At 44.0% G+C, this 14846-nt stretch overlaps 1 protein-coding gene across 1 annotated transcript; it reads right to left on the bottom strand.

The window, feature by feature from the left end:
- Positions 1–4656: 4656 nt before the first annotated feature.
- ARFRP1 (ADP ribosylation factor related protein 1) lies at positions 4657–13817 on the bottom strand. Its single transcript, XM_029960374.1, is given in 7 exon segments — positions 4657–5620; positions 7061–7161; positions 12173–12243; positions 12407–12488; positions 13142–13249; positions 13251–13337; positions 13721–13817. Coding segments are annotated over 7 exon segments (630 nt in total). The 5' UTR covers positions 13814–13817; the 3' UTR covers positions 4657–5532.
- Positions 13818–14846: the final 1029 nt, after the last annotated feature.

Below are 14846 nucleotides of genomic sequence, written 5' to 3'. Positions count from 1 at the left end.
TTTGTGTCAGAGGAGCAAAATCTTTCAACAGGGCAGGACACCCCTCCATATCCCCCAGGTCCTCTTGTTCCCCTGGCAGAAGAGCCCATCTGAAGGGCTTTGGTCACAAAACCCAGCACAAGCTCAGCATGGAGTAGGACTTGGTGATCTTTGTGGATTCCTTCCAACTCAAGATATTTTACGATTCTACAAAATGACCCTGCATTCCTTTGCCTGTTACTGTTACAGGAGGTGCTGTTCATAATATACCAGCTTCTGGGAACAACAAATTCCTTATTCCTCCTTATGAATGCCTTGTGGAACCCTTTTACTCTTTGTGGGAGCATAAATCAAAAAAGAAAAAAAAATTCTGAAGGAAATCTCCAATGAGACAGTATCAGGTTCTTTGACTTCTGAGAACTGGCAGAGGAGTTCCTGGCTATGACCTGAACTGGAACACAACAGAAACAACTCCAGAGGTTTCTGTTTCAGGAAAGCACTTAAAGACACGCTTAATTTCACACTGAATTTAGTTTACCCTCAGAGCAGTTCTGAGGCCATCTGTACTGAATACAGATGGCTTAAGGCTGCACTGGGTCAGAGGCTTGGATTAGTTCCTCCAAATGTTCAGCCTGAAATGCATTCAGCTGAAGGATGTACACTTCAAAGGATGGAGAACCATATAATCACAGAATCCCAGATTGGAAGGCACCTCCTGGATCATCTGGTCCAAACTTTCTTGGCAAAAGCACAGCCTAGACAAGATGGCCTGAACACAGAAAGAAGTTACTACTCATGAGTTAGTAGTGTTAGTAAAGTACTGGTCCAGCAAGGATTTTGTCTCAAGGCAAGTACACCAGGTAACACATAGGAAAGGTGAGACTGTGCAAGGACATCCTTAAAAAAGCATGTGAGCAATGGGGTATTCAAGAGGACACTAATGACAACATGGAAATGTTGAAACTCATTTGCCATCAGCAGCTGTAAGTAGAGTGCAACCGAGAAGGAATGAGGAGATTCCTGCCTCCAGAAAGTGATTGTACATGTTTAAAAACAAATGTCAGGCAGAATTCCAGCACAGTGTAAACTACCAATGTTTCTCCTCTCCTTGTTTCCACTTAACAAGCTCCTAGGTTATGGAAAAACTTTAGCTAATTTTTTCCCTAGTAATGTTGCATATTGTGCCATCCATGTTTTCTGTGCCAGATCTCTGTCATTTTCCATGAAGTCTGATTCTTTTCAGTACCAACTTGTTGCTTTACCAGGAATTTTAAGCATCACTCCCTTCTGAGGTAATGGTTGTCAGGAGTGAAGGCTTGTGATCAGACGTAAGTTGTGCAGACGAAGTTGTACAAGAGCAGACACTACTGACAGCTGGGACTAGAGCCTTGGGAAGGTGGTTTGGGAATAAAAAAGGGCAAAGTGCATGTAACGAAACTAATGGAAAGCCCCCAGGAGTTTTCACAAAAGCTGGTTTTACCAGAGGAGCAGAAAAACAACTCTTAAGGGATTTCAGAAGCACAAGGAACAAAACCCAAGGGCAATGCTACAGGAAACAACAAAGTCCAGAAAAAAATCTCTGTGTTATCCACCAGGAATGTTTTACATGGGATTTCCAATGGGTGTAAAATTCCATTGTGAAAAAGCACCTGTTCTAGTTTCTCTGACATCATTGGTCCTGATAAGAGCTCAGCAGAGGGCAATGGCTCTTCCCACCTCCCCATTGCCTCTTATCTCCCTGGAGAGAGATTTCAGACACATTTGAATAGAAATCTGTACCAGAAGGGAATTTTGAGAGGGCACCTGACCTAGAAACTGTCTGCATGGCGGGGTCAGTTCATTCTCTCTTTCTTGATTGTCTGAATTGCTTTTGGGAAACCTACAGACAAATACTCAGGAGTTTGAAAACAACCCCAAGGCTGAAGGCAGCCCCAAGGCTGAAGGCAACTCAGCTTGTGGTGCTGCTCTGGGTGAAAGGTGAAGACTAGCAGCAGAGCCAGATGCAGAGCCCTGATGTTTCATGTCCTCCACGTGTTGATACTGCTGGCTGTGGCTGCCAGGAATTACCATCCACATTAATCAGATTTTTTTAATTTGAAGGGATAATTGCCAAGAGCAGTGACAGTACCACTCATTACCTTCCTTAGCAGACCTCTCTAGAAGTTCTCTCCTTGAATTAATACCACTTGCCAGCAGAGACATCCCAGGATACTATTCCAAAATACAGTGAAATGCCTACATCAATTCAGAGTCCTTTGAATACTTTAATGCAGGTTTTTAGCTGAGGAATGCTGCAACCTTACATTTTCCAAATGTGCACTGGTATCTCAGTCAGTGAATCACGAGCACTTCTGGAAATCATGACTAACCCAACAGGCTCATGCTCAGCTAAAACATCATTGCTGAGGAGACTCGCTCGAGATTGTGATCTGTATGTGTAACAGCAGATCCCTTCCCTAAACAAACCGATGGATGTGCTGGATGTGTCAGCAGAATAGAATTAGGATCTTAACGAAGAAAAGACTAAAAATAGCTCAATTAGGAACAAAGCCACCCTGCAGCACTGCATATTAGGTCCACTTCTTTATGATGGGCTGATTTAAGTTCAGCAGAGTAGGAAGGATGGCCAGGGCACAGTCCCCAAACAGCCTGTTTGCTTCACCTTCACCAGATGTTACTGACCAGAGCCCGGACTAGGATGTTGGACTTAACATGAAGCTGTGTCTGACTTGTCCTGGTATTTTTCCCCTGGTTCTGTGGGACAGGATGTCCTGGGAAGTGGGATAAGCTCTGACATCAGCACCCCCCAGATGTCAGGCCCCATGTCACTGCTGCCTCGTGTGAGGACGGGACGGGATTAGGTTGTACCAGCCAAAATGCTGTAACTCAGTTACTCTGTGTCTTCTCAGAGTTTCAAACGAAGATGGGATTGCCAGCACACAGACAGCACTGGGATTTGCAGATTCACTGGGATTCTAAAAGCCTTAGAAGTGTTTTTTTAGCTCTTGCCTCCCGCTGCTCCCGGACCATAAATCTTTGCGTAGGAAATTCCAGATGGGTGAGAGAAATGTAACCATCTGCCAATGCTCAAATATGGCAAGAGGAATCACTGCCGAGCTTATTAGACACTTACCTTTATCTCACGTACAGCATGATAACAGGGATTACTGAGTGGATGTTTCACCTTGGGAAGACAAAGCAGCTCTTCAGAGAAGCACGTTGCTGTGAGCTGGCACGGGCAAAATAGGTCCAATGCAAATGTATCAAAAATCTGAAAACTTGATTTAATTTGAACTATTCAGAAATGTCCTTGCTTTGGTAAAGGTCTTGGGGGGGGGGGTTTCACTTAAGCATTTTAAAAAAGTCTGTGGCTCCTGTAAGTCTAAAACGGGATAAATTACTAAAGTTATGATCAAAATATAAAAAATGTCCCACCTGGTACCTGCTGGGATACTGCTCTGGAAACTGTGAATTAGAGTGACCTTTTCACTGCTGGTTTCAGAGAAATCCTCCCTGGTTTGTTATGACCATCACATACCTACCATATATGGTTCATACAAACCTACCACAGCTCAGGCATGTCTGTGGGAGAAAGGCTCTCCCATGCCTGAGAACTTGGAATCCTGAGCTCAAAACATTTGTTTTAATTTAAGACCCCTGATGATATGGGCAACAAATCAATCTGTGTCTAGAAACTGTTTTTTTCCTTCCTGGTCTCCCAGGGAATAGGGAGATCAAGAGATCTGAAAAGAGTATGTGGAAAGCTTGGAAAACCCCTGGTATCCCACAACACAGACTAACTGACAACACAAGCTAATTGACTGAAGCAATTTGTCTCTCAGCAAGGTATTTTTGTTCACTAGTTACCGCTTTACATCTTAACTGTCAGTACCAACCCTATCAACCAAAGCAGCCAGGGCCACAAAGTCACCTGGAAAACAGTCAGGTTTTCCAAGGCAGCCCAGTGAGAGAGATTTCCCTGATGATCAGTGGCCACTGGGTCTCCAAAATTTTGTACTCTTGAAAATCTCGGCGCTACATTACATGCAGCAGCCAGAGAAAGTGCCACTTCCCACAGTGGGTGAGTGATTTCCAAGGGATCCTCCACATTCGCAGGGCACACCAAGACACCTGACCGGGTCAGTTGGTCTGCAAGAGCCTTACTTAAGCAAGGAAAAGCAAGATTCTGCTTCCCAGTTTGCAACTATTTCCACTGACTTCATGTGTTTAACAACACAGCCCAACTGCTCCTTTGACCTAAATGTGAGTGAATGAATGCTGTCTCTCCAAAAAAAATCTGCAGTGAGTTGCACGCGAAAAACCCAGCAGAAAGTTCTTTGACACACACCAACCCACAGACTTTAAACAAATACTGCTGACATGCTCAAGTACAGCTTGATTAATGGCCCCTTCATTTTGTGAGCAAACAGCACCAGGAGTAACTAAACCAGGTCAGGAACAACTGACAAACCCACTGCCAAACCACCATCGAATTCATGTAAAATGAGATACTCAGGGAAATGTTAGTGATACATCAGCAGATCTAGCTGAGTAGGTGAGGTAAGAACTGAGCACTGTTTGACTTTGAGTGGTGCCTGTCTGTTCTTTCTTACATTTCAAAAAACTAGAGGGCTAAGTTCTGCTATTCCCAAACATCACTTGTTTCAGCCAGAGAAGTTCAAAGAAATAGGAAGCTTTATTGCATACTGATTTCTCCCTGCCTAGAGGTTCTGCTTTTGGCCAAGAAGGATCACAGAGAGGGCCTCGATTCATTCCAGTTACAGAAGATCCCAATTACTCTTAGGATTAAAGAGAATGAACAAAGAGATTGGCAGTCAGAGCAGGGCAGTGCTTTTGGAGTCCATGTCCTGGCAGGAATACCCATTTCAACCAGCGTACAACCATGCAGTTGGATTTGATGGTCTTCGAGGTCTTTTCCAACCTTAACAATTCCATGATCCTATGACCATTGTGCAGTTGCTGGCTTCCATGTCTGAATTTACCACAGGTCAAAGTTACAAGTCCTCATGCTGACTGAAAATCACGTTCTAATCAACACTGTTTCTCCCCACTACACAAACAGCAGCATAACAGGGCCAGTGACACCCTGCAGACTCCACGGGGCTGGAGCAGCAAGGGATCTTCTCAGTTAGGAGGGACAGCCATTCCCCAGGCTGCTCCTCCCCTCCCACATTCACCTACACAGTTCCTTCAGGAGTTCCTTCATGTCACTGGCCTCCAGCCTGTTAGACTAACAAATCAGGAATCACAAAGTAAAACAGTAGAAAATTAAGTCCTTTGCATCTGCAACAATGTGTAGGTTGCTACATAGGATGCTCTCAAGCCAAAGACTTAACGCTTAATGTAAGAGATTCCCACCCCCCACCCAGTTGGAATCCTTGGCTCAAGTTTTTTAGACACAGAAAGAGAATATTTGTCTCCAAACTTAGGGAAGAATCAGGCGTAATAGGAATCCAGTGGATCACCTTCTTTAAAGGGAACACAAAACTGTGTGGAAAAAGACTGTCTGCTCCTTGGCTGACGTGGAATTCCTTACGTGATGTCCTTCTTTCTTGGGGGCCGGTGGATATTCCTCACCACGCACTTCACCATCCATTCGATTCCTTCGTTCACCCCTTTGCTAAGGAAGTAAGATAAGCAGATAAGGTTTTAAAATAAATCAACAAGTAGCAAACAAGAACAGAAACATGGTTCAGGCAGGCCCTGAGCCCTTACAAGAGAAAGGGAAGGGCTCTGCCCTGCAGTTATTTATTGCCATTACTGTGTTATTTCTCATACAGGCACACAATAGGGATCTGATTTCTTCTAACTCAGCATATAAACTCCATCCTTTATTTTTCCGGTGTCTGTACATGTCTACATCCAATTTAGTCACCGACTCTGTGGAAACCTTGGGACGAACAAGCATCAAACAAACCTGACAGCTGGTTTGAGGTTATTTTGCCACAAACCTCACATCGGTTGCATCAGATCTTCCAATCGCGGTTCCATCTTTCTGTTAACTGTCTGTGCTGGGGCTGCCAAGCAAGTCACCACCTCACTGGTCTGCACAGCTCCCCAGCCAGGACTTCCACAAGTTATTAATTGTTTTAGTGCAAGCTCAAACTGGAATTTTGAAAGGAAATTCCACACAGACCAAAACTTGAAGTGTTTTAAAAGGTTGCTTTTCACCTAATACTTCTCTTCCAGTCAATGCTTAACCACTGTTCTTCTGGTCACTCAGCTGCTTAATGGCATGTGTTTTTTGTAGCAATGCAGACAACAGATTTTTTTCATGGTTTAAGAGGTTTTTTAAGAGGTTTTTTTTTGCAGTTGCTTGTATGATAACACAGATTTCTTGCTAGATTTAGAAGAAATCTCAAAGCTCTGGATTTAGCACAGGCAGAAATTCAGCCAGGAGTGTTTCTGCCATCTGGAACGGAACTTTCAACTTGCAACAAATAGCACTTTTCACTCAAAGAACTGAAAGTGTAACCAAAGTATTGCAAGATTCGAGGAGCAGTAGTGACGCTGAGATGTCAGGAATCCAGTGGGTTGGTCAAGGTCGTGGGGTGCAGCTGTGTACAGCCAGACTTTGGCCTGTTTTACTCATCAAATTTTAAACCAACGGGCGTCCCTTTGTAAGAACTCTCTTGGAGGCTGTTACATTACCCACATCACAAAGCTCATCTGCACACCAAAGAATATGAAAGCAGGAGCGTAATTATGGCAGCAGCAGCAGAGCACCCCTCATTTCTCTGGCAAGTGGCATCAACAGCTGCATTTTCAACTGACTCCTTAACTTAAAAGCCAGGAGCTGCAGCAAGCCAGCATCTGCAAGGATTACTGTGTGTGGAGAAGTCCCGTTGCTCTCAGCCAGCAGTACATTTCCATGCGGTTTCATAGGCAGGATTGACTGATGAAGTTACTGACCTGGTGCATGTCCAGGGTTCACACACAAGTCAGTGCTGGGAGGAAGCCCAGCTCCCTTTCAGGGGTTAGTAAATCCAATAATGCTGCTCTGTGTGTGACACCCCACACCTGCTCAGTCAACCAAAACTCCATCCATTCTCGTACTCACCCAGTCAAGGCTGAGCAGGCTTGAGTCAGGCAGTCTCTCTTCCCAATTTTGTTAATGCAGTCACTAAATGCTGTCTTGATGTCAGGTATTGACAGACAACTCTGCAAAGGGAACCAAAGAAGAGCTTGCTTTCTGTGCTGCAAGAGATGGTGACCTTCTTCCACAACAAATCCTACCGTGTCTGCAGTCCTGCTTCGGTCAGAATGGCAATGCTGGGAGGTTAAACCCCCTCACCCACCAACACAGCAAATTCACCTCTTTACATTCCAAAAAAATTAACATATTCCTTTTTTCACTAAAGAGAATGCTGTTTGCACATTTGTGCACACATTTGTGCACTTCTAAGCAAACAGTCCTGAAAATGAGTACAATCTGCACTCCCTCAGGATACTCCTTCCAACCCACCCCATCATCACACACAGCTTCTGTCCACCAGGACACTACAAGAGATTTACTATTTACAAAGGCTTTTGAAACACTGGACCTGTTGCAAGCCCAGTGGACTCTTTGCCAGCAGCCTGGGCACTCTCACAAAATGGCTTGGATGTGATTTTTTTCAAGTTCTCAGCACATTCCTTGTCAGACATTCCTTGTCTGTCTGCATTCAGAGGAACGCTGGCACCACTGAATGCAGCATGTTTTCTGATGCCTGATATCACTGTGCTCTTGACCCTCTGCAGGTCTTGAACTTCTGTGAGGCTGCCAGAAGGCTGCTGGGAAGTGGTTTTACAACACAAATCATAAACCCCAGGATTAACAAGTGCATTACTGACACAAATCGCAGCGTTATCACAAAAATCTGATTCTTAGAGCTACAAACACAACAAAAGCAAACCTGCCCTAGTGAAGTCTGGACCTGCACCTCCCTGAGCACACAAAGCAGCTACAAGAGAAATCACCAGCCTCTAGATCCTTCCCTGATCTCAGTGCTTGCTTTTTCCTCAGAAGTCCTGGATGAGCCATTTCAGCTGGCCACGAGCCCACCTTTCCTCCTCTCTCTGCAAGGACATTCTGTACCTTCAACATGGCTCAAATATGTGCTTTGACCCATCCATGAGGCCCAAATACATGCTCTGGACAAGTTTACAAATTTACACAAATGCCAAATTGGACTCTTGTGGGTCCTGAGGATCGGCCAAGCAGATGTGAACCCTGAGAGAACAGAAATATGGAAATTTAATGATACCAGCCATTTATTTTGCAAATCACTGGTTCTGGAGAAATTAAATACAAGAAACTTCCATGGAGATAACCATTCAACAAGTAAGCAGGTTTCATTGCTTATAAATAAGAAGGGTTCTTAAGAAATGCCTTGAGAGGAGTTTAACTACACCCAGTTCATCCACTGTCCTCGACTCCATCGGTTGTGCAACTTTTGATGACTGTACTTTCTTATGACCTCAAGTTGCATTTCAAACTTGCCCTTTCAATGAATGACCTGGAAACCATATCCAAAAATGTTACTGACATCACTGCACCAAATTCCTAACAATTTAGTTCAGGATTTCTGCCAAGTGAAAAAGGCTCAGTTCATATGAATGAACTGTCACTCACAGGAAAAATAGCTAATTTTAAAAAAACCCAAATACTGACTTTAGAGGGAGTCAGACTGGATTTGGGATTCATACCAGCAGGTCTGGAAGATGGGCAAGAGACAACAACCAACCAACCATTCTCTATGGGTTTGTAAAACATGCTGCTTTAGTCTGGTATGGCATTCACTGTCCAGTAAGAAAGGCAGGTCACAGGAAAAAGTGCCTAATTTTAAAAAAACTTAAGCCACAGCTGACTAGACAAATCAATTGAGTCAAATGGATTAAGGTGATTCATACCAGCTGCATCTCAGTGGGCAAGAGACTACAATCAGTTTCTCCCAACCAGTCTGGGTTTGAGAACTTAGCATGCAGCTTTCAGACTGGTCTCAAGGCAGCTGTCCAGTGAGGCAAATGTTTTTTGAAAGTGCCTCCTGGTTTAAGCCACAGCTCTGGACAAATCAATTACCCAACAAATGGGAAGGTGGAAGAGCTGCATGTCAGTAATTTGAACTATTTTTTATATCTTTGTTTCTTTTCAGTCAATGAGAACTTAGCAGCAGGAAGACTAACTCTCAAGGCAGCTGAAATTGAGCAAATGTTTTTTGAAATATAGTTTGTTTAACATCATTGTATAACAACTTCCCCTTTTCTGAATGATCACACATTTTAAAGTATTTCTAAAATAAATATGAAAGTGTTCAAGGTAGGAAATAACAATAGACAGTAGTCAGACTGTCCTTGATTTCTACTTGCACAGGCAAAGCAATCAGGCAACGAACATCCCCAAACCAGCTGGCAGACCAGCACACCTGCACACACCCAGGAGCACAGAGAACCCACATCCTTCAGCTCACCCATCCTTTGAGAGTCTGCTTTTCCCAGTGCAGCTTACAATTATAGCCATTTTTTCCTCCCAGTATAATCCACTGTCATCACTTCCCTTTCCCACCCTCTGGTGTAACCATGGCCTGCCCCACTTCCCACAGAACTGTCCAGCCATGGCTCTCTCCATGGAAACTTGCATCAGAGTTTTGCTCCTGAGGAGATTTTGCACCTTTCACATTGTTGCAGCAGGGTGCCACTGCATCACAACACCACTCCTGTGCTGTGGAATAACTTTTTCCCCTCTAGATGCAGTAGAGCAGCACAGCAGAGGGACAACACCAATGTGGATAAGCCTTGTTTTAGTCTTTGAGGGGAAGCCACAAACTGGAATCTCATCTTACAGCAGAGGATGAGGCAGATTATCTGTCACTCCAGCAAAGGGCACCTGAGCTTCTCATGCTCAGGGGAAAATGTCAGCTGTGGCTTCCAAGTTCCTCTTGTCTCCCAAGAGAGACCTCCCCAGACACATTACAAAATATTTATTTACAGATGTGTTTTGTTTCTCAGCTGAAACCACATAACTCAAAAGCTTGACCTGTGACCACATCAACAGTGCCCGTTACAATAACACAATCCACAGTGACCTTTCAGGAGCTGGTTTGGAGGAACCTCACACAACACATGACAAACCATATTTCCATCTCAACTTCCCCAAAATAACACTGTAAAACATCTTTTCATGAAGGCCCCTCAAAGTATAATACAGCCAGGACTAAAGCAAATTCTTTTTATCAACTGGGTTCAGAACAGCATTACCCAAATTAAGACTCATCAATTGCTCACCTAAAAATCTATCAAGCAGCAAGGCAAGTTTTAGCCAAAAAAGGGTAGAGTCTATCCATTCACCAAAGACAATGCTGCTGCTTGGTCTCCTGTCAGGATAAAACCTTACAGGATAAAACCTCAAGTGCAGCCTCTTCAGACATCTCAAGAGTTATCAATCACCAGAATGGAACTAAAAGAGAAACAACAGGAATGTGAACAGCCTATTCCATAAAGAGTCTGAACTGGTATTTTGCAGTCTGTGAATGTATTTCATCCCCTGATATGACCAAATACCACTTGTGATTGGCAGTGCTGAGAGGGTACAATGAACCTTGGGGTAGTGGTGCCTGTTCACAGCAGAATTCTTACACCTCATGCAAATTCAAGTATTGAGTCAGAACTTTTGTTATCTTACTGGGAGGTATGTAAACTTCACAAAAAACCCCAAGTATGTCAGATGTTCTACTTCTGATGTATTTGCTGGTCTCTCTATAAGTCATCATCCAGAATTATCATTCACCTGCAAATCCCAGCAAGATTAACATACCACTCATCTTCCCTTATCGTGGTCCAGGATAGAAGAATGCTGGTGAGAATTCCCTACTACAGTTACATGTCTGGAGATCCAGAGCAGAAAAATCTCAATCAATGATAATCAAGGAAAATGGGAACAGCTTTCCAGCTCTAAAGGCAAGAGTGCAAGCTGCTCCCTGCAGCACAGCTCTAGTGTTGCATGGAAATATGAGAGTTAATATTCTGGTTTCCACACAGAAAAGACAATTTTCCCACATCCCAGAGACCACAGCGAAGTCAGGACCACAGATCAGGAGTTCTGTCTCAACCTCATGCTGTGTTTTGCATGGAACTACATTTCTCTTAATTCCACGACTAGATATTCCCTTAGACAATCTCATGATCATCCAAAACTCAATCTGTTGTGTTGTACATGTGAAGTGTAACCAAATCCTCCTGTAAAGCCAAAGTGATTTCTGTGGAAGTCTCAAGTACTTCCCACAAGTGCAATCACTTGGACAACTGTAAAGTCCAGGGGAAGAAGGTGAGAAGTATTTGCATACTTTGGAACAGACACTGATCCCAACTGCCAGGGTTGGTGCTCCAAATCCTATTGGAAGCCTCTGGCTCCATCTAGAGATGAATCACTGGAGCTGCAGTCATGGAATTCCAGGTACACCGCAGGGGGAAGCAGGAGGAACACACGGAAAACACCATGACCACTTTAGGCACTCTCTTGCCTTTTTTCCATTCCAGAGGAGAGGAAGATGGCCCTGGATGGGTCACCTAAACACTGTACCACCCACAAACGTGGCAAATCCAAACCATGACCTTTGCAGTTCGGATGTGCTGGAAATAATTTAAATCATATTGCAAATCCAAACCAAGACCTTTGCAGTTTTGGATATGCTGGAAAGAATTTAAATTATGTTACCAGAGAAGAGCATTCCTCGTCATTCCCTGCTGACATAGATGGAATGCCTTAGGACAAACAAATGTTTCATTGAACAGATCTTATCAAGTTGTGGGAGAAGGATGATAATGCCTCACATATATTTGTTGTGCTGTTCCTGGGTTTTAAAAGAGCAGCATAAACAAAGTGCACTAAACATTTATTTTTTTTTTCTGAATAAACAGGAAAAAACAGTATCAATATACCCAGTCATGGTATGAGAAAGACCAACCATAGCTATGCAGTTTGTTCTGTTTACATAAAGAGTTCAGAACTATGTGCCTGTAGGAAGCTCATTTGTGTCACTGGAAAAAAAAAACAACTAAATTCAAAGCAAGTATTTCCCATGGCAGCAAAATCCCACAGGATCAGCCCAGGAACGCAGTACAAATTTAACGTGAATGCAGAGCTCACCTTTCCAAGGCTTATTTGCTCATTTATGAAAATCTGCAAGAATCTTACCTCTACATCCTGCTTGTTGGCCAACACCAGAATGGGAACCCCTTCCAGAGCTTCGCTGGTAATCATCTTCTCTACAAAGCACAGAAATAAAACCAGAGGTTCAGCCAGTTCTGAAGTTGTACAGACGCATGGCACAGACTATCTGGACAGAGGGATGAAGCCAGAGGCTCCTTCTTGCATTACAGTTTCATTTGATACAACCTTTTGGGTCAATTTTCTTCACACTGTACTCACCAAAAGCTCTTTTAGACTCTGAGAGCCTCTCCTCATCCGTGGAGTCAATAACGTAGATCACACCGTGAGATTCAGCGTAGTACTGCAAGGAGAACACAGAGCTCGGTGTCCATCCACTGCCACCATTTGTTCCTCTTCCAGATTCTATTTCAATTTGGTAAAATTTTGGTACACACGGAAGAGATCAGCCAGTTAGAGCCAGCTGTTTCCAGGGTGTGTCTCTGGGAGAGAATGGAGGCAAACAGAATGTGCTGCCTGTTCTGTTTGCTCAATATATCAGGTGAGAAAGCTCACCTGTGTCCCCCAAAGCTTATCTCTATGGCACAAGCCCCAGATATGGGTTGGTAATTGCTGTCTGTAAACAATAATGCAAGTATTAAGTATTATCTTGGCTCATCTTGCACAGACATAGTTGAATCTCTGAAAAAGTGTTGATGCTAAATACTGGGGTTACAAATAAGTCTGTGTGATTACCAAATGATAGTACTGGTTCAGTTCTAAAACAGACAAAACCACGTCTAAAATAAAACACAGAATGGTTTGGGTTGGAAGGGACATTAAAACTCATCCAGTTCCAACCTCTGCCAGGGGCAAAGACACCTTCCACTAGACCAGGTTGCTCCCAACCCTTTCCAACCTGACCTTGAACACTTCCAGGGATGGGGCAGCCACAGCTTCTCTGGACAAGTTGCATAAATAAAATAAATTAAAATAAAATAAACCCACATCTCTAACCTTGTCCCAAAGTGACTGCAGTTCCTCCTGCCCGCCAAGATCCCAGAACATCAGCCGAGTTTTGCCAACATCAATGGTACCAACTAAATTCCAGATGGATTTACTTACTGTTTAAGCCTACAGTGGTTGTGATTTTGGACAAACTCATCCCTTTGTAGTTCTTGTTAAACCGGGTTTTAGTTTGTTCAAGGAAGGTCTGAAAAGGAATGAGACAAAGTATTTACTGCCAAATATTTTACTTGCTGAGACAATCCTACCCCAAACCTGCCTTTTAATTTCTGCAGAATCCTGCTAGAGCAGATACTGTCCTACCTAATTCTGGACAAACCACTCTCCTTGCTCCATATTTTAGCAAGGAAAGAAGGGATCATAGGTGATTATGGGATTACCAAAGCCTCAGCCACATCCCTGAAAGCCTGTGCTAAATTTAAGTACTGGGGGAAAGTTGATTGTTCGGTGTGACAGCACTAAAATAACTCATGATACAGCTGAAGAAAGATTGACCTGTGATGGAAGATTTATCTCTGGAGGCTGTTTAGGATTGTGTGTGCCCTCCACAGGGTGATAAACAGCACTTACAGTTTTACCAGCATTGTCCAAACCCAGGATCAGGACACAGTACTCATCCCTCTGGAACATGTATTTATAGAGCCCTGACAGCAGTGTATACATCCTGCTCCTGCAAAAAAATGCCAGGAATTCATTAACAAAGAGGTCATTCCCAAAAGCCTCTCATTCCACAGCGCGAGTCCTTCCCAACCCCAGACAAATAAATGACGTTGCTCTTTCATCAGGAACTCTCACATTTGGGCAACCCCAGGAAAAATCACAGATTCGAGAGAGACCATGAAAATGGCTCAAGATCAAGTTTTCAAATGCACACGAGGGAGGGATTATCTTCCAAAGGGCTGAAGCTCTGTGTCTGCACACAGCGTCCAGCACCTGCTGCAAACTCAGCTCTCACTTGACAACTTTGTCTGCTCAAAGGGGAGCTGAGGAAGACTTTGAACACCCCTTGCAGTAAATGTAAGACCCACAGAAAATGAAGTGAACTTCATACAAATACATAGAGCAGGTATTTTTAAGAAAGAATGCACAGGCCAGTCTCCCCTCCTTGTTCCCAATCCCTACAAAAGCACCGTGGGGTCTCTATTGGCTGAACTGAGTGCAGAGCATCCTAAAGGCACATAATTCCTCTTCTTATCCTAATTTCAGCCTTATCCAGCAACAGCCTTATGTAGTGGCACCCATCAAACAGTGCTTTGTCATCTCACAGACCAGATACGTGAGCTGCCCAGCAAAAAACCACAAAGCTGAGAATCAAAGCAACACCAGCACCTGCAGAAGCCCACACTTGTTGCGTTTTCAGTTGCTGGATTTGCACACACAAGGCAGAGAAGCTTTGCAGGAAGCACTGGCACCAAGTGCTCCAGCTGACTCACATGCCATTGCAACAACTGCCCTGTTCAAACACAGATAAAGGGAACCTCAAGGCAGAGACTCTTAAGAGGCAGCTGCCTCTGAGCAAGTGCGTGGTTAAGCGATCACTTTGAAGTCAAACACCGTCAGCTAAAGGGAAATAAAAGCGCTCCAGGGCAGGAATCGGGGGTTTCATGGTAAGGGCACCTCAGGGCGGGGGGGCTTGATCCGCACAGGTGGGATCGGGACCCTTCACCTCCAGCTGTGCGAGGGGGGAGCTCCTGCC

Source organism: Manacus vitellinus, unplaced genomic scaffold, assembly GCF_001715985.3.
Source record: "Manacus vitellinus isolate BGI_N305 unplaced genomic scaffold, ASM171598v3 scaffold_26_pilon, whole genome shotgun sequence".
Classification (NCBI taxonomy): domain Eukaryota; kingdom Metazoa; phylum Chordata; class Aves; order Passeriformes; family Pipridae; genus Manacus; species Manacus vitellinus.
Note: the sequence above shows the minus strand (reverse complement) of the source record. Positions and strands in the feature narration are given on the sequence as shown.